The sequence below is a fragment of the Trachurus japonicus genome, chromosome 6, assembly GCF_045865225.1.
Source record: "Trachurus japonicus isolate A0001 chromosome 6, Traja_1.0".
Lineage (NCBI taxonomy): Eukaryota > Metazoa > Chordata > Actinopteri > Carangiformes > Carangidae > Trachurus > Trachurus japonicus.
In genome coordinates, this window is record NC_140912.1 from 37,034,276 (window position 1) to 37,052,765 (window position 18,490).

An 18,490-nucleotide genomic window follows, 5' to 3' on the forward strand; every position below is an offset into this window, starting at 1 on the left:
TTTAATGTGAAGGTGCAGCAGCGGTTCAGGTGAATCAGTCTCTGTCTTCATATCTGCAGCGTCTAGTTTAGATTAGTTTATTTTGTTTATGAAGGGACAGTGTGCAATGATATTAATCATTTGCAGGAAATGAGGAGATGGTTGCACCAGATTTAGCTCACAGCTCATTTCCATCTGCGTCTCCCAACATGCAAAACACAGAAGACATCATAGACCACAAACTAAAATACAAGGGAAAACCTGTTACATAAACTGACACAAACAGACAATGGACGGCACAGAGACAATACAGAGACACCGTTTCCATGTTTAAAAAGATGAAGCCAAGTGCAATGCATCTGAGAAAGGTGTACGCTATGGTCAAGAAGAAAAGCTATAAGTCATACATGATACAAAATATGATAAAACATCTTTTAAAAGTTCCTATTACAAGAAGATAATGCATTAAAGCGTTCTACACTGCAAAAATTCAAAATCTTACCAAGAATATTTGTCTTATTTCTAGTCAAAATGTAATTTCTAGTCAAAATAAATCTAATTATACTTAAAATAAGACTTGTCACATTAAAAAGCAACTTGTTTTTAGACACTTTTTACTCTTTTCAAGCAGATTTTCCACTTTAAATAAGTAGAAAAATCTGATAGTGGATCAAGTTTTTCTTTCTTATTACAAGCACAAAAAACTTGCTTTCACTGGCAGATTTTTCTACTGATTTTAATTGAAAATTTGTTTGAAACAAGTGAAAATGATCTAAAAACAAGTAGATTTTTAGGTGATGAGTCTTATTTTAAGTGGAAAGAGATTAGTTTGGACTAGAAATGAGACATTTTGACAAGAAATAAGACAAATATTCTTGGAAAGATGTAGAGTTTTTGCAGTGTAAGATACATTTTTTAAGAAACTAACTGAGTTGCAAGTGTCCCGCTTTTAAGAGTGCAGGCAGCTTTGGTTCTCCAGAAGCCATTGTTTTATGTTAGGAGATGAATTTAAAAAGTTTATTCTGCTTTCCAGTTCCATTCTCTGATGGCTGTCCATGAAAAGGCTGATCGATCGTGCAAATGAGGATTGTCCATTCAGAGTGAAGTCAGGTGTGTGTGAGCTGCCGGCGGCGGATGTGGAGTGTGTAGACGGCGCGGGGCTGAGGGACGTAGATGAGACCGGGGTGTTTCCTCCTCAGGACGCCGTCGTCCCACAGACACACGACCCAGACCAGCAGCAGGAGCAGAGCTGCACAGAAGCTGCAGACAGACACAGAGGAAGCTGCAGAAATGATTTTACTGCCCAGAGCAGTAACGGACAGTTTCAAGCAAAGCGAAGAAAATCCTCAAAGACACAACACACCCTGGTCACTGTCTGTATGAGCTACTCCCCTCTGGCAGGAGATACAGGACAATTAAAGCCACCACAAACAGATTTAAGAGCAGTTTTTACCCCAAAGCAGTGACTGCACTAAATACTGAGTTATGATGAGTGGTCAATGTGTGTTTTATGCTTTTTTTAAAAATGTTTTTATGAAATTTTGCACTGCAGGAGATGCACTTTTAATTTTGTTGTTGTGGAAATGACAATGACAATAAACGTATCTATCTCTATCTATCTATCTCTACAGCACGAGGAGCACGGCGTGGTGTCAAGGGCAGACAAAAGGAGTAATAGTAAAAGGTAGCAATAAAATGAGATTAAATAAAATAGAGTAGATTAAAATATTCTAGTGCAAAAAATACATATAAACATAAAATTTTCAAGGCTATTTCTTGACATTATCATGTAGTTAATTGTTATTTCAAGGCTGTTTCTGGACATATAAGCATACAATTTAGAATTCATATAAAAAGAATAAGATAGAATAGAATAAAGATAAAGATAGACATATACAGAATACAGAAAAGGTTATTGGGCAAAACATGCTGCTGTTACAGGAAGAAAGAGAGGGGGAGAAAGAAGGGAGGGAGGAGGAAGGAAGAAGAGGAGAAGGAAGAGTGGAAGAGAAAGTGGAAGAGGGGGAGAGGATGAAGAAGGGATGAATAATAGGGGAAGAGGAGGAAGAAGAGGAGAAGGAAGAGGAGGAGAGGGGGAGGAAGAGGAGAGGGAGGAGGAAGAGGAGAAGGAAGAGGAGGAGAGGGAGGAGGAAGAGGAGGAGGAAGGAAGAAGAGGAGAAGGAAGAGTGGAAGAGAAAGTGAAAGAGGGGGAGAGGAGGAAGAGGGGATGAATAATAGAGGAAGAGGAGGAAGAAGAGGAGAAGGAAGAGGAGGAGAGGGGGGAGGAAGAGGAGATGGAAGAGGAGGGGGAGGAAGAGTGGAAGAGGAGGAGGAGAAGTGAGGAAGAAGAGGAGAGGGAAGAGGAAGAAGAAGGGAAGAGGAGGAGTTAGAGGAGGAAGAAGGGGAGAAGGAGGAGGAAGAGGAGGGGGAGGAAGAAGAGGGGAAGGAAGAGAAAGTGGAAGAGGGGGAGAGGAGGAAGAAGGGATGAATAATAGGGGAAGAGGAGGAAGAAGAGGAGAAGGAAGAGGAGGGGGAGGAAGAGTGGAAGAGGAGGAGGAGGAGGATGAAGAAGAGGAGAGGAGGAGGGAGAAGGGGGAGGAGGAGGAAAAGTTGAAGAGGAGGAGGAGGAGGGGTGGAAGAAGAGAGGAAGAAGGGGAGAGGAGGAAGAAGGGGTGAATAATAGGGGAAGAGGAGGAAGAAGAGGAGGGGGAGGAAGAGTGGAAGAGGAGGAGGAGGAGAGAGGAAGAAGGGGAGAAGAAGGAGGAAGACCAAGGGGAGGAGGAGTAGAAGGGGAAGGAGGAGAGGGGAGGAAGAAGAGAGGAAGTGTTGAAGAGGAGGAAAAGGAGGAGGGGAGAAAGAGTGGAAGAGGAGGAGGAGAAGAAGAGAAGGAGGAGCCTCGTTCCCTCGTTCCCTCGTTCACCTCTCAGACTAAATGTAGATGCTGCTGTTGCCATGGAGACTGACGAACACGTGGTTTACCTGTAGAGCATGAAGAGGCCGTTGCCGTCGGGAACCAGGCCCCGCCTCCTCTGGTGCATCACCGTGGCGGCCATGGCGAAGAAGGTGAAGGTGAAGAGGATGAAGGTCTGGCCCTCGGCGATCAGGTACCTGTTGCCGTGGGAACACAGCGATGATGACGTCATCAGCTCGTTATGACGTCACAACACAACAACCTGTTAATTCACCTTAAATAACCAAGATATTCAGTCAGCCAACGACAAATGGAAGAAACATTTTGTAAAGCTGATTCAACAGATAATTAATAAAATATTATTCTTAATAACAACTAAATAATATAAATTATAATATAAGTATGAAAAATTAGCAGTAACCCTTTAATTTACAGGCCGTTAATTACGTGATAATGTCAAGAAATAACAATTAATTGCATCATAATGTCATAATGAAATAGTCAATTGCAAGGACTTGGTGGAGAAAAATTCTGGCCTTTCCCCAAAAATCCAAAGCATGAAAATCATGTGTAATCTCTTTATTTATGGAAAACATGACATTATGAAATCTACTGTTACTTCTAGGATATTTCTTGACATTATCACATAATGAATTGTTATTTCTAGACTAATTCTTGACATTACTATGCAATTAATTGTTATTTCTAGACTATTTCTTTACATTATCATGTAGTTAATTGTTATTTCAAGGCTATTTCTTTACATTATCATGTAGTTAATTGTAATTTCTAAACTATTTCTTTACATTATCACGTAATAAATTGTTATTTCTGGACTATTTCTTGACATTATCATGTAATTAATTGTTATTTCAAGGCTATTTCTTATCATGTAATTAATTGTTATGTCTAAGCTATTTCTTGACATTATCACGTAATTAATTGTTATTTCTAGACTAATTCTCTACATTATCATGTAGTTAATTGTTATTTCTAGGCTATTTCTTGACATCATCAAGGCTATTTCTTGACATTGTTACATAAATAATTGTTATTTCTAGGCTATTTCTTTACATTATTACATAATTAATTGTTATTTCTAGACCAATTCTTGACATTACTACGCAATTAATTGTTATTTCTAGGCTATTTCTTTACATTATCACGTAATAAATTGTTATTTCTAGACTAATTCTTGACATTACTATGCAATTAATTGTTATTTCTAGACTATTTCTTTACATTATCATGTAGTTAATTGTTATTTCAAGGCTATTTCTTTACATTATCATGTAGTTAATTGTAATTTCTAAACTATTTCTTTACATTATCACGTAATAAATTGTTATTTCTGGACTATTTCTTGACATTATCATGTAATTAATTGTTATTTCAAGGCTATTTCTTATCATGTAATTAATTGTTATGTCTAAGCTATTTCTTGACATTATCACGTAATTAATTGTTATTTCTAGACTAATTCTCTACATTATCATGTAGTTAATTGTTATTTCTAGGCTATTTCTTGACATCATCAAGGCTATTTCTTGACATTGTTACATAAATAATTGTTATTTCTAGGCTATTTCTTTACATTATTACATAATTAATTGTTATTTCTAGACCAATTCTTGACATTACTACGCAATTAATTGTTATTTCTAGGCTATTTCTTGACATAATCATGTAATTAATTGTTATTTCTAGACTATTTCTTGACATTATTAGGAAATTAATTGTTATTTCTACACTAATTCTTTACATTATCACGTAATTTCAAGGCTATTTCTCGACATTATTACATAATTAATGGGCTGTAAATGAAAGCGTTACCAAATAATCCAATAATTATCATGATTATTAGTTATTATAAATAAGGGAGCTTTTTTTTTTTCTTTAAACTGAACATTTGTTTTGTCTTTTACCTATTATTTTGTTTGCTGTGGTATAAAATGAGTTTGTCCGACTCTCCAGGGTTCCTTGAACACATCACCAAACAATTTCTGCAGCAGTTTCCACAAACACAAACACACTCTGAGTGCGCCGAGTGTGAAATTTAAAAATGTTGTGAACTGAAATACATTTAGAAAAAACAAGTGAGAGTGACTCAGCAGATTTTTTTTTTTTTTTTTTTTTACAGCCGAGTCGTAGTTTTTATTTAAAGAGTCAAAACTCACGACCACTTTAATCTGTGAGTGCTGCAGTCAGCAACACCTGAGAAGTGAAACTGATCAATTATTACTACACACTCACTCAGGTGTCACACACTAGTTACAGTTTCAGTGTGTGTGTGTGTGTGTGTGTGTGTGTAGAACCAGACACCATGAGTACAGTCACAGTTAACTTTACACTGCAAAAACTCAAATATCTTACCAAGAATATTTGTCTTGTTTCTAGTCAAAATGTCATTTCTAGTCAAAACAAATCTCATTATACTTAAAATAAGAAAAAGCAGCTTGTTTTTAGACACTTTTTACTTCTTTCCAGGGCCGTTGTATAGGGGAGAAAGGTGATGATAACTCTAGGGGCCCAGCGCCCAGTGGGGCCCATAAAAAACCCCAGTAGTCTAATCTTTGTATGACTGATTTATTCTGCGTAAGACCCTGACTAATACTCATAGTACACTGTAAAAACTCAACATCTTTCCAAGAATATTTGTCTTATTTCTTGTCCAAATGTCTCATTTCTAGTCAAAACTAATCTCTTTCCACTTAAAATAAGACTCATCACCTAAAAATTAACTTTTTAGATCATTTTCACTTAAATTCACAATAAATAGAAAAATCTGCCAGTGAAAGTACGTTTTTTGTGCTTGTAATAAGGAAGAAAAACTTGCTCCACTATCAAATTTTTTCGACTTAATTCAAGTGAAAATATGCTTGAAAGAAGTAAAAAGTGTCTAAAAACAAGCTACTTTTAATATGATGAGTCTTATTTTAAGTAGAATGAGATTTGTTTTGACTAGAAATGACATTTTGACTAGAAATAAGACAAATATTCTTGCTAAGATACTTGAGTTTTTGCAGTGTAATGCTGCATTAGCATCAAAACAAAGAAGGCTAAATAAAAAACGATAATACATACGTAGTCTAAGAAAAAAAAAAGGAAAAGTTAGGGGGAGGGGCCCACTTTAGTATTCTTTAGGGGGCCCAGAATTCCTAGCAACGGCCCTGCTTCTTTCAAGCATATTTTCACTTGAAATAAGTAGAAAAATCTGATAGTGGAGCAAGTTTTTCTTTCTTATTACAAACACAAAAAACTTTCACTGGCAGATTTTTCTACTTATTTCAAGTGAAAATTAGTTTGAAACAAGTGAAAATGATCTAAAAACAAGTAGATTTTTAGGTGATGAGTCTTATTTTAAGTGGAGAGAGATTAGTTTTGACTAGAAATGAGACATTTGGACAAGAAATAAGACAAATATTCTTGGAACGATTTTGAGTTTTTGCAGTGTAGGTTGTTGGTCACAGCTCGTGTTCACTGTCGCTCCTCCAGGATCAATAAAGTTTTTGTTGAGCTGTTGTTTCTGTGAGTCGGCTCAGGCTCCGCCTACTGGACTCACCTGTTCACCTGTTCACCACCTGCTGAGTCACATGACGCTGACTCACCTGTTGCTGCTGCTGAGTCACCTTTTACTGTCACACTATAAAAACACTAGGAACCAGGAAGTAATAAAGCTCTGTGTAGAGGAGGAGGAGGAGGAGGAGGAAGAGGAGGAGGAGGAAGAGAAGGAGGAGGAGGAGGAAAGGGAGGAGGAAGAGAAGGGCGAAGAGGAGTAGAAGGGGAAGGCTGAGGAGGAGGGGAGGAAGGGAAAAGGAGGGGGAGAGGGAGGAGGAAGAGTGGAAGAGGAGGAGGAGGGGAGGAAGAGTAAAAGAGGAGGAAGAAGAGAAGAGGGAGGAGGAAGAGTGGAGGGAAAAGAGGAGGGGAGAAGAAGAGGGGAGGGGAGAGGAAGAAGAGGAGATGGAGGAGGAAGAGGAGGGGAGGAATAGTGGAAGAGGAGGAGGAGGGATGAAGAAGAGAGGGGGGGGAGGAAGAAAATGGGGAGGGGGAGGAGAAGAGAAGAGGGAGGAGGAAGAGTGGAGATAAAAGAGGAGAAGGAGGAGGAGTGAAGGAATAGTGGAAGAGGAGGAGGAGGAGGAAGAAGAGAGGGAGGAGGGAGACAAGGCGGAAGAGGAGTAGAAGGGGAAAGCTGAGGAGGAGGGGAGGAAGAGGAGGAGGGGAGAAGAAGAGGGGAAGAAGGGAAAAGGAGCGTTGAGAGGAAGAAGAGGAAAGGGAGAAGGGGGAGGAAGAGTGAAAGAAGAGGAGGAGGAGGGGAGAAAGAGTTGAAGAGGAGGGAGGAGGAAGAGTGGAGGAAAAGAGGAGGAGGAGGAAGAGGAGGGGAGGAATAATGGAAGAGGAGGAGGAGGGGAGAAGAAGGGAAGAGGGAGGAGGAGGGAGAAGAAGAGGGGAAGAAGGGAAAAGGAGGGAAGAGGAGAGGGAGAAAGGGAGGAAGAGGAGGAGGAGGCGTCTCGTTCCCTTGTTCCCTCGTCTCCTCTCAGACTGTATTTCTCCTCTGAGCTCTGAGCTCCTTCTGCTCCTGTTGGTTTCTCACAGCATCACAGACATCAAGTCTGAACCTCAGAAACTGTCAGCTCAAGATCCAAGATGGCCGCTCCGTACATCCACAGTGACTCTAAACTCTAAAGTCATATATAACTATTACACTGACCAGTAGTAGGCGCTGTTGGGCGCCAGCAGCAGCCAGGCTGCCGGGGGCAACCGGACCTCCTCACTGCTGCAGCAGAAACTACCACTGAAGAAGAGCAGGAGGACCAGGAAGAAGGGAACGAACCTGGAGGAGAGGAGAAGAAGAAGAAGAGAAGCTGCTGAATGAGTCTGATTAACATTTAAAGGGATAGTAGCATTTTTTTTAAAGTGGGGTTGTATCATCTACAAATAGCCCCTAAGTACTTTAATTGCAGTAGAAGAATATATATGTCTCTACCTGATAAATAATATAATATAATATAATATAATATAGGCTAATATAATAATATATTTTTTTCCAGCCCTTCAAAGTGCAGGAAAAACACAGTTTTTATTTGGACCAAACCAACTCACGTATCCCTCCGCCCAGGGTTAGCACCCACCGATCAGCAGTTGGTTAGGTCCAAATAAAAACTGTGTTTTTCCTGCACTTTGAAGGGCTGGAAAAAATTATATTATAGTGAACAATGGAACTGTGTATTTTTTTCAGGTAAAACCTCTTATAGGCCGTGAAAATAGGCCGTTTCTTTGGGTCTGTTCACAACACTGTAGCTATGTTTAAATCTCTGGGCAGGACTATTATGGGCTGGCGTTGCTAACGGGAGGAGTGCAGAGAGTCTTCTACTGCAAACCTACATAGGGGCTATTTGTAGATCATACAACCCCACTTTAAAAAAAATGCTACTATCCCTTTAAGTCTGATCTGGATCCACTCAGGGTTCTGGTTCTGGATCAGACCGCATCCTGGAGGAGCAGCTCTTCATCTTTAGACCAAGAAATGAACTATTACAAATATTTGGATCAAGTTATCAAAGTTATAAATATTATGTTATAAAGACAAGTGAGTTTGTTCTGGAGATAAACTGACTCCAGGTCTGTTTATAGATGTTTCTATTGAAGTTCCTTCAAAATAAAGGTAGATGTTTGTGTCAAAGCTCCATACAGTATAAAGGTAGATGTTTGTGTTAAAGCTCCATACAGTATAAAGGTAGATGTTTGTGTTAAAGCTCCATACAGTATAAAGGTAGATGTTTGTGTTGAAGCTCCATACAGTATAAAGGTAGATGTTTGTGTTAAAGCTCCATACAGTATAAAGGTAGATGTTTGTGTTAAAGCTCCATACAGTATAAAGGTAGATGTTTGTGTTAAAGCTCCATACAGTATAAAGGTAGATGTCCATGTGTAGTGTGATTATAAAGCAGCTCTAGGTTCTATATTAATACTGTGAAAGTATCAAAGCCTCAGTCCACAGAGAAATGCACTCAGCCTGTATTCAGAAACTGAGCCTTAAAACCAGCCGTCAGGACTTCCTGTCACTTTGTGATGTCACAACTAAGCCCCGCCCCCTCACCACCTGGATAAACACCATTAGGATTTGGTTTCTCTTGAGTGTTTATGAACCTTTAAATCAACAAATTCTTCATTTCTGGTTAAAAAACAAAAACCAAATCATCAATTATTATAAAATATGTTAATTTCTGATAAATTAGATTTTAATATTCAGTATTTGTTACCATGGAAACCCCTCCTTACCACATCAGATGGCCCAGAGTGTGGTCGTAGTAGAAGAGGAGCTCGAAGGCGTCGACCTGTGAAATGAAACAACATCTGGATGCTGTTGATTTAATGTTTCTGTCTCGTTCGTTTCCCTCACGGCTGCAGATGCTTCCAGACAACATTCGCTCCGATATTGGATGAGGAATAAAATCCCAGATCACATTACAGATGAAACACACACACACACACGCACACACACACACCGTCTGAAACAACCAACAACTACAACAAGAACTAAAACTAAAACTTAAAGGAGACAGTTTCTACTTCAATTTGACCCAATCAATCAATTAATAATTGATTAATTGACCTTTCGCAAAACCCTGCCCCCTAACGGTCATTGTCCAATCAGACATCATAGCAACCGTTACTATGTAAACAAGGTCCGTCAAGCTTCGGACCTCCGACAAGCAAAGTGTATTGTCGGACAGTAGTTACCTTAAGAGTTTGGCTGGGGGAGTCGTGTTCTTTCCCTTCCCAAAGCTGAAAACACAACCGAGAGGTGCCCCCAAGTGATTATTAATATTCATAAATATAGTGCTCATATGCCTCTGAGACTCTGATGCCTCAAGACGCTCAATATAAAAACACTGTTGACACTCGGGCAGCGTCGAGAAGCTTGTCGGGCTAGCAACGGTAACTAAGGGGGGCGGAGCTTTGTTGGCCTTCTAATTGGTCTGCTGTTTCACCAATCAGAGCGCTTCTCCCCATGTCACGTGTTGAGCAGTGTTCTAAGGTTGGACAACTCTGCGATGAAACTAGATAGGTAGACAGCAATTTTTTCGGCAAAAACTACTAATTTTTCAGTATGGTTTAGTGGGGCTTGTGGTTCCTGTAATAGCGACTCACGATATCTGGAACGTATTCCATGAGTCATTTTTATCCCATTCCCCAAACCCAAGACCTCAATAAACATAACTTGTAGCTAACGTTAGCTAGCGTCGTTAGCTAGCTAGCTAGTGAGTGACCAAAACAATGATTTTTCACCACTTTTCGTTAAAGTCGTGTAATGCCGTTCAATCCCTCTTTAGCCACGTCTGTCTTCTATCACGGACACCATTTTTCTGATGTATAAGTTAAAGCAGAAGTAAGCGATCCGGTGGTTTTGGCTAATGCTGCGTTCCAGGCAGGCTTTTGAAACCGTAAATTACAGCTTCAAGTCACGACTTACGACTTTGTAGCGTTCCAGGCAACACACTCGTGTTTCTCCGACCTGTTTTACCTGTGAAAGTCACTATAACGGCCACTCGTAACTTCTGACCCGTGAACTCGTACCAGATCGAACTGGTACGACTTCACAGGTCGGAAAAACACCAGTTACGGGTTGCCTTGAACGCACCATAACGTCTTGTCAGCCGATGGAGTTAGCAGCCCCCGCCCTCGTCATGGATCTATTGGTCCTCGTCCCTACGTCACCACATTCACGCGCATCCCTTGGCTGCACACACAGAGAGGACTGCCCCTTTATGCCGTTCTCTCTCCTCATTGGATAAAGGTTGTAGGATACGAGGAAAGTTTTCTCCTGGGCTCAGAGCAGAGCAGAGTGACTGACAGACCCGTGTTTCAGACCAAACACTCTATAGAAGTGATTGCTGTCGGAAGATACAACTATTTAAGACTTAGATTAACACAAATATATCACTTACTTCTGCTTTAATTCAAAATGTCCTTACAAGCAATTTAAATCTTCCTAATTTTCAATGGTTTCCAATGGGAGTTAACCCTTCCGTGACCATTGTTTGTCCAACCTAGCAACAGTAACCGTGGAGGGCAGGACTTGACAAAGGGCCAGTTGTGACATCATATATGACATCATAAATCCTTGTGTGTGTGTGTGTGTGTGTGTGTGTGTGTGTGTTCCCACCAGGGCCGGCGGCTCCAGCTTCCTCATGACCTCGTTCTCCCTGACGGACAGGTGCAGCTCGTAGCCAATCAGCAGCAGCCGTCGGGCCACCGAGTCGGCCACCAGGTGGAAGCCGGTCGCCATGACGACGGAGACGAGGCCGAGGCGCACGGCGACGGGGGGCGGGGTCCTGGGGCTGCGCTCCAGCACCTGGAGCAGGACGAGCGGCGCCGTGACGTTGTACAGGAAGTGGAGCCAGTCGGCCGCTCCGGGGCGGTTCAGAGGAAACAGGTCGGAGGGGACGAGGAGCTGCAGCCGCAGGAAAACATCAAGGAAACAAAAAACTACTGCAATCTCATCTATAAACTATGAATGATAAAATTCACAGACAAAGTCATAATTTTACGAGAAATAAAGTCATAAGATTACGGGAGAAAAAAGGTCATCATTTTACGAGAATAAAGTAATAATATTACAAGAATAATGTCATAATTTTACAACAATAAGTCGTGATTTTATGACAAAAAAGTCATAATTTTTTACAAGAAAAAGTCATTATATTACAAGAAATAAGTCAAATTTTATGAGAAAAACGTCATAATATTACGAGAAAATGTCATAATTTTACAACAATGAGTCATAATTTTTACAAGAAAAAAGTGATATCACGAGAATGAAACCATAATAATACGCGGAAAAAAGTCATAACATTACGAGACAAAGTCATAATTTTATGAGAAAAAAAGTCATAAGTCATAAGTCATGAGAAGAAGTCCAGTCTTAATTTTACAAGAATAAAGTCATTATATTACAAGAAAAAAGTCAATCTTTATGAGAAAAGGTCATAATTTTACAAGATTAAAGTCATAATATGACAAGAAGAAAGTCATCATTTTACAACAATAAGTCATCATTTCACGACAAAAAAGTCATAATTTTTACAAGAAAAAAGTCATTATATTACGAGAATAAAGTCATAATAATACGCGAAAAAGTCATAATTTTACGAGGGAAAAAGTCAAGTCTTAATTTTACAAGAAAAAAGTCATAATTTTACGATACTTAAGTACAACTTCACCAAACGCTCCACGGCCTCATTATAACAACTTACACCTCTAAAACAACAGGTTGAAATATTATGACTTTATTGTAATATTATGATTTAATCGTTGTAAAATTATGACTTTTCTCAAAAGTTTTCTCAATGTGGCTCCGTCGTAGTAACCAAACAGAAACTGATGCGGTTGTCGTGTTCCCGTTACCATGACGACGGGCCGTCCCACATCCAGGATCCAGCTGTGGAGGACGAGGCCGAGCCAGAGGTGCAGCTGGAACCGCGGCTTCACCAGAACCCGGTTCGATTCCTCCTCCGGAGAACCGGGCAGACGACTGCAGGATGGAAACAGAACCTGAAGAACCAGAACTCCACATCTGGATGCTAGAACCAAACCGGTCCAGATGTTTACTGGTCCAGATGTGGAACCAGAGTGTTCACTGGTGGTTTACTGGTCCAGATGTGAACCGGTCTGGGCCAGATTAGTTCTGTCTCAGTGAACATCGTGGACTCTCTCCTCTAATCACATCTGTCACATCCAGCTGTGTGTGTGTGTGTGTGTGTGTGTGTGTGTGTTATAATCAGTCTGACAACAGCTTCACATTCAAAATTCATTGTTAAATGTCATTGTTTATTTTAGAAAAACAAAAATGGGATGTGAGATTTTAGGATTTAAAGAGTCGACTGATCGATTAATTCTTCAAATTCCAGTTTGTTGTAACTTTTAAAAAGAAAGAGAATGAAACACAGATTTTCTCAGTGGGAGAAGCAGCAGAATGATTATAATGACGATTTTATTTTTTATTCATTTTGATTGTCAATGTTTTTGTTGTTTCATTTTTATTGATTTTTTTTCATTTTCATTTTCATTTTTTCATTTCTGACGTCTTTTGGTCTGAAGTCACAGCAGCTGCTTTAAAACCTCACATGAGTCAAAACTAAACAATAAACTATATAAGAATAACACTGTGAGACAAAGACAAGATAACTGTATTTAGATTTAGTTTTTAGTTTTTTTTATTAATTCAGTAGGCCTATCGTTCATTTTTCTATGTTAACTTGACTTTCTTTTTTCCTTGTTTTTCTTTCTTTTCTGTTTTTTATGTTGTGAATTTCTGTGTTGTCTTCCTACTCTGAAGACCACCACTGTTTTTTTTTTTACATAAGGGAGATATTTTTATCAGCCTTTTTTGGCTTCTACCTCTCCTGCACAATATTTAATTTTATTATTTCCATTGTTTATACAGGTTTTATAATGTGCAAATAAAAGAACTAAAACTAAACTAAATTAAATAATATATAAAATATCAAAACTTTATTATGAAAATCCGGTCTGTGTTTGAGGTTCTAGTCTCTGAACTGGTCTCAGGTCTGATCTGAGTCGGTGGGACTAACGAGTTCAGACTGAAGCAGCTTCTTAAAGGGATAGTTCACCCAAAATTCAAATTTCACTCATTATCTCCTCCCCCTGTCCTTGAGAACGGGGCTCACTTTTCTTCGTAACAAAAAGACACACCAAAAAACATCCAAATACCTCCATGCTGCTCGTATGTGTCCCTCTTGTATTGAAGCCCCGACATGAGAAATTGGTTCCGAAAAAAATTAAATAAGTCTATGTTTTAAGCTTGTTTGTAGCAGAAAAATAAAACAGTGAAACAAAGACAAGATAATATTATATATAAGTGGGCTATATAAAACTGTATTCGTATTTATTTTAAAGGAACTTAACTGGAATATTGGATAATAAAGTAGCACAATGAGAAAACTGATCCGACACTAATAATAATATATTGATTCTTCTCAGTTTGTCTCAGATTATTTTTGTTTATTAAATATAAATGTGACTTTTTTATGTTTAATATCAAATAATATATAAAATAGCAAAACTTTATTCTGAAAATTCCTGGTTTTAGAGTCTCTGAACTGGTCTCAGGTCTGTGGGACTAACGAGTTCAGACTGAAGCAGCTGGTTAACAGAAACAGGAAGTAGAAGCAGACGAACCTGAACATGAAGCCGGACGCTGCAGACGAGCTGGTTCTCCTACGACTCATCGTCTTCATCATGTCTTCTTCACCTCCTCCTCTGTCCCTCTCTCTGTCTCTGTCTCTTCTCTCCATCCTCTGGACCGACGGAGCTGCAGGTTTATCTGCTGCTGCTGCTGCTGCTGCTGCTGGTTTAATCCTCTAATCTGTGTTTCATTAGTCACATTAATCTGGTCTCAGATCAGCACGGTGAGGAGCTTAAACAGTTTATAAAACCACCAACACCTGAAACAGGATTTTAATCTGGAAACTGGGACACACACACACACACACACACACACACACACACACACACACACACATGAAACATATTCTGTCAATCATCATCGTCTCATCCGACTGATCCCAGGTCAGATCTGAGGTCAGACGGGTCAGTTTAAAGCAAAAATGAACCTGACTGTGAAGATTTCAGGTGTTTAAAACCTTCATGTTGTTCTACTGGGTCAAGGAAGGAAGGACGAAGGGAAAGATGGGAGGAAAGAAGAAAGGAAGGGAAAAAGAAGGAATGGAAAAGGAAGGAAATAAAGAGGGAGGGAACATATTGGGTCAATTAGGTCAAAAAGGAAGGAAGAAGAAGGATGAAGGGAAGGAAGGAGTGAAGGAAGGAAAAGGGAAGGGACAGATTAGGTCAAGGAAAGAAGCAGAAGGATGGGCAAAGGGAAAGAAAGAAGGAAGGATTGTGGAAAGAAGAAAGGGAAAAGGAAGGAAAGAAAGATGGAGTGAGGGAACAGATCAGGTCAAAAAGGACGGAAGAAGGACGAAGGGAACAAAGGAGTGAAGGAAGGAAAAGGGAAGGGACAAAGGAAAGAAAGAAAGATGGTGGGAGGGAGCAGATTCGTTCAAGGAAGGAAGAAGAAGGAAGGAAGGATTGAAGGAAGGAAGGGAATAAGGAAGAAAGGAAAGAAGGAAGGGAAAAAGGAAGGAAAGAAAGATGGAGGAAGGGAGGATGGAGGAAGGGAAAGAAGGAAGGGAAATGGAAGGAAAGAGAGAAGGATGGAGGAAGGGAACAGAAGGACAGGAGGGTTTATAAAAAGCACAGACCTTCAACCTGCAGAAATACAGAATAATAAAGTGAGTTATGGTGTGTGTGTGTGTTGTTGTTGTTGTTGTTGTTGTTGTGTTGGAGGGTGATGACTCACTTCCTGTTGTCTTGTTCCAGGTGGAGGACGCGTTAAAAGCAGCAGCAGCAGCAGAAGAAGAAAAACACTACTGGACTACTGGTCGTCAACTGTCACAGGAACAGATGAGTGATGTCAGAGAAAGCTCTGTAACCATGGCAACACACACATGTTGTTGTTATTTGCTGCATGTTTTTTCTCTCCTAGGCTATTTTAAAACTGAAGTAGCCTAGTTCACACATGTTGTAAAGAAACTTTTTCTCTTTCATCCTGCTTTATAATTGTCATGTTGTGTTATGTTAAACTTTATTACACACTGAAGTCCATGTAGCTACAAGACACACAATGTAAAAACAGACAATGCAATAGGCTAGCTACATATTAAAAACAATGATGCTAATAGTTCATATTTAATAATAATCATGAAATAAAGAAAGGGACAACTGTTGCCTTTTCTGATTATGTCTATTTAAATTTCTATTGTGTTCGTATTTGCACAATTTAATTCCTCCTGTGGTGTTATAACAATAAAGATGTTGTTGTTTTTTTGGTTCATTTGTGTTTTTATGTCATGAGAAATTGTATTGTATATTTTATTTGTTCTTGTATTTTTTTATTTTTTTTATATAGAGGAGAAGCCATGCCAATTTCCACTACACTTGTGGTGTGATGACAATAAAGATTGTTTTATTAGTTTGTTCTTCTCTGTGTTGTAAAGCCTTTTGAGGACATTATGTTTTTATGTCATGATGAATTTATGTCTATGTTCTCATAACACACAAAGTTTACAATTAAGCTTTTATTTATTTTATTTTTTAGTAGGCTAATAAGTAGAAGTGGAACACAATATAGACTTGTACATGGACTTAAATGCGTAATAAAGTTACACAACTAACATAACACAACATTTCATTTAATTTCATTTCTTTATTTATTAAATTGGGACAGTGCACATTCATCAACACTGACGCATTAAGCATCAGTGTAAATGTGCCGGACTTAGCACAACTGCTAAATTTCAGCTGCAGTCCCAAGGCAGGTTTCTAAAAAACATAACACAGAAGACTTTAAAACCTTAAACATAACAATTATAAAGCAGGATAAAAGAGGAAAAGGTTCTTTACAAAATATAAAAACCTATAGGTAATAATATATAGCCTAATGGTGTATAAAGGTGTTAAGTCTCAAGTTTTTGACAAACGTTTTAAATCTTTAAATTTCATTAATTTGTCACGCTAATTTGTTTTTTTTGTTTTTTAAATATATAAATGTTTTTGTTTTTTAATCGTTTGTCATTTTGTCTTTTAGCCGGGTTTTTTCTCTTCTGTCAACGTTTAAATAAAGTTTTATTTTAAAAAAAAACGTGGAACGTTCTTCAGCGGAGCAACGTTCCGTCCGGAGGTATTTTCCAGTTGAACCATAACTTCCGGTGGGTGACGAGCTAACAGAGGTGAAAACGAGTCTGACTGAGTAGTTTGTTGTGGTTTTCACACACGAACCGAGCCGAGCCGAGCCGAACCGAGCCAGAGGAAGAGAAGGAGGAAAAAGAGCAGGAAGGTCCGTTCATTTAGCCGAGTCTGAGTGTAACGGCAGCGGGAGAGAGAGTCGGTTTAACGGCCGTTAGTGAGTTAGCATCGGACGAGCTAACAGGCTAACAGCGCTCTCAGCAGCGGACGTCAGGAGGAGGAGAACCGGGACCGGGACGGCGGCAGGCAGCAGCACCGGGACCAGGACCGGCACCGGGAGCAGGAGAGTGTCGGTGTCCGGCGGTGGAGGAGGTTTCTACCGGTCCCGGTCCCGGTTCCATGTGAGCCCCGGGTCCGGGTCGGGTCCGGTCCGGGCGGTTTGATGGGAGCAGGCGGCGGCTCTCACTGCGGCCGTCAGCTGACAGCAGGAGGAGGAGGAGGAGGAGGAGGAGGAGGACAGAGGAGGAGCAGGAGCAGGTACAGGTCCTTTACTTTACTTTATGTCTTTATTTGGATGGGACTGTGCACTTTAAAGGAGAATTCCGGTCATTTTTTACCCCTAAATCGTTGTCCTGATGCAAAAAACGTTACACCATGGCTACCTGAGGGAGCGTAGGTACCTATGTTTTTGAAAAAGGGTCCTATGTTCCCTGTTTTTCCCAAAAAGAGTTCCCTGTTGGGTCCTATGTTCCCTGTTTTTCCCAAAAAAGAGTCCTATGTTCCCTGTTTTTCCCCAAAAGGGTTCCCTGTTTTATCTCAAAGAAGGTCCTATGTTCCCTGTTTTTCCCAAAAAGGGTTCCCTGTTTTTCCCCAAAAGAGTCCTATGTTCCCTGTTTTCCCCAAAAAGAGTCCTATGTTCCCTGTTTTCCCCAAAAGAGTCCTATGTTCCCTGTTTTTCCCAAAAAGGGTTCCCTGCTTTTCCCCAAAAGAGTCCTATGTTCCTTGTTTTCCCCAAAAAGGGTCCTATGTATGAACATGCCATGATTTTAAGGACTCTTATGGGCTTCCTTATTTATTATATTTATTTTTATCTTAGTTTACTTATGACTGAGAGCGATGTTTTTACAATTGTTTTATTTTAAAATGTGTGTGTGTGTGAGAGTGAGGGTATGTGAGGTATGATATATATATTTTTTTATTTTACTTTTGTGTTTCCTTGGTACAGTCGAGAGCTTGGTTTGTTTGCATTTCACTGCACTGTTTTTTAACCTTGGTTTTAGCTTTGCATGTGACCAATAAACTTATCTATCTATCTATGTATCTATGTTGATGGACTCTCTCTATCTATCTAGCCTCTACCTGGTCTTTTTACTAAACTTAACCAAGTCCTTTCTTCATTGCCTAAACCCAACCAATGGGACAATTACACTTTTTGCTCAAATAAAAGTCACAACTCAACTTTTCATTCAGAAATAGGCAAAAAAAAAAGTCACAACTGCACTTCCAGGTATGAGCCCCCACATTTGGTACCTACACCAAAGACTAGACTACTGTAACGGTCTTCTGACTGGTCTCCCCCAAAAAAGCATCAAACAGCTGCAGCTCGAGTTTTAACCAGAACAAAGAGATCAGATCACATCACCCCGGTTCTTAAGACCTTACACTGGCTCCCAGTCAGCTACAGAATAGATTTTAAAGTTCTGCTCCTGGTTTACAAACCACTGAATGGTTTAGGTCCAGAATACATGAAAGACATGTTAGTAGAGTATAAACCCAGTCGAGCTCTGAGATCTACTGACTCAGGTCAGATAGTGGAGCTCAGAGTTCAGACCA

General features: G+C 39.7%; 1 protein-coding gene across 1 annotated transcript; it reads right to left on the bottom strand.

Annotated features, from left to right (window-relative positions):
* Window positions 1-1,085: 1,085 nt before the first annotated feature.
* LOC146986615 (ceroid-lipofuscinosis neuronal protein 6 homolog) lies at window positions 1,086-14,154 on the bottom strand. The gene is made up of 7 exons (XM_085780510.1): window positions 14,093-14,154; window positions 12,299-12,425; window positions 11,058-11,402; window positions 9,170-9,225; window positions 7,599-7,721; window positions 2,959-3,087; window positions 1,086-1,239 (listed from the first exon to the last, which is right to left on the bottom strand). The coding sequence occupies exons 1-7, from the start codon at window positions 14,152-14,154 to the stop codon at window positions 1,086-1,088; spliced, it is 996 nt and encodes a 331-aa protein (XP_085636636.1).
* Between the last annotated feature and the right edge of the window lie 4,336 nt (window positions 14,155-18,490).

What these genes read in the sequence shown, in the direction of transcription:
- LOC146986615 (XM_085780510.1), bottom strand. Translation starts at nt 14,154, where the DNA reads ATGATGAAGACGATGAGTCGTAGGAGAACCAGCTCGTCTGCAGCGTCC. An exon ending in TGGGACGGCCCGTCGTCATG is followed by an intron (nt 11,403 to 12,298) that starts GTAACGGGAACA and finishes TATCATTCATAG; the next exon opens with TTTATAGATGAGATTGCAGT. An exon ending in GGCCTCTTCATGCTCTACAG is followed by an intron (nt 1,240 to 2,958) that starts GTAAACCACGTG and finishes GTCTGTCTGCAG; the next exon opens with CTTCTGTGCAGCTCTGCTCC.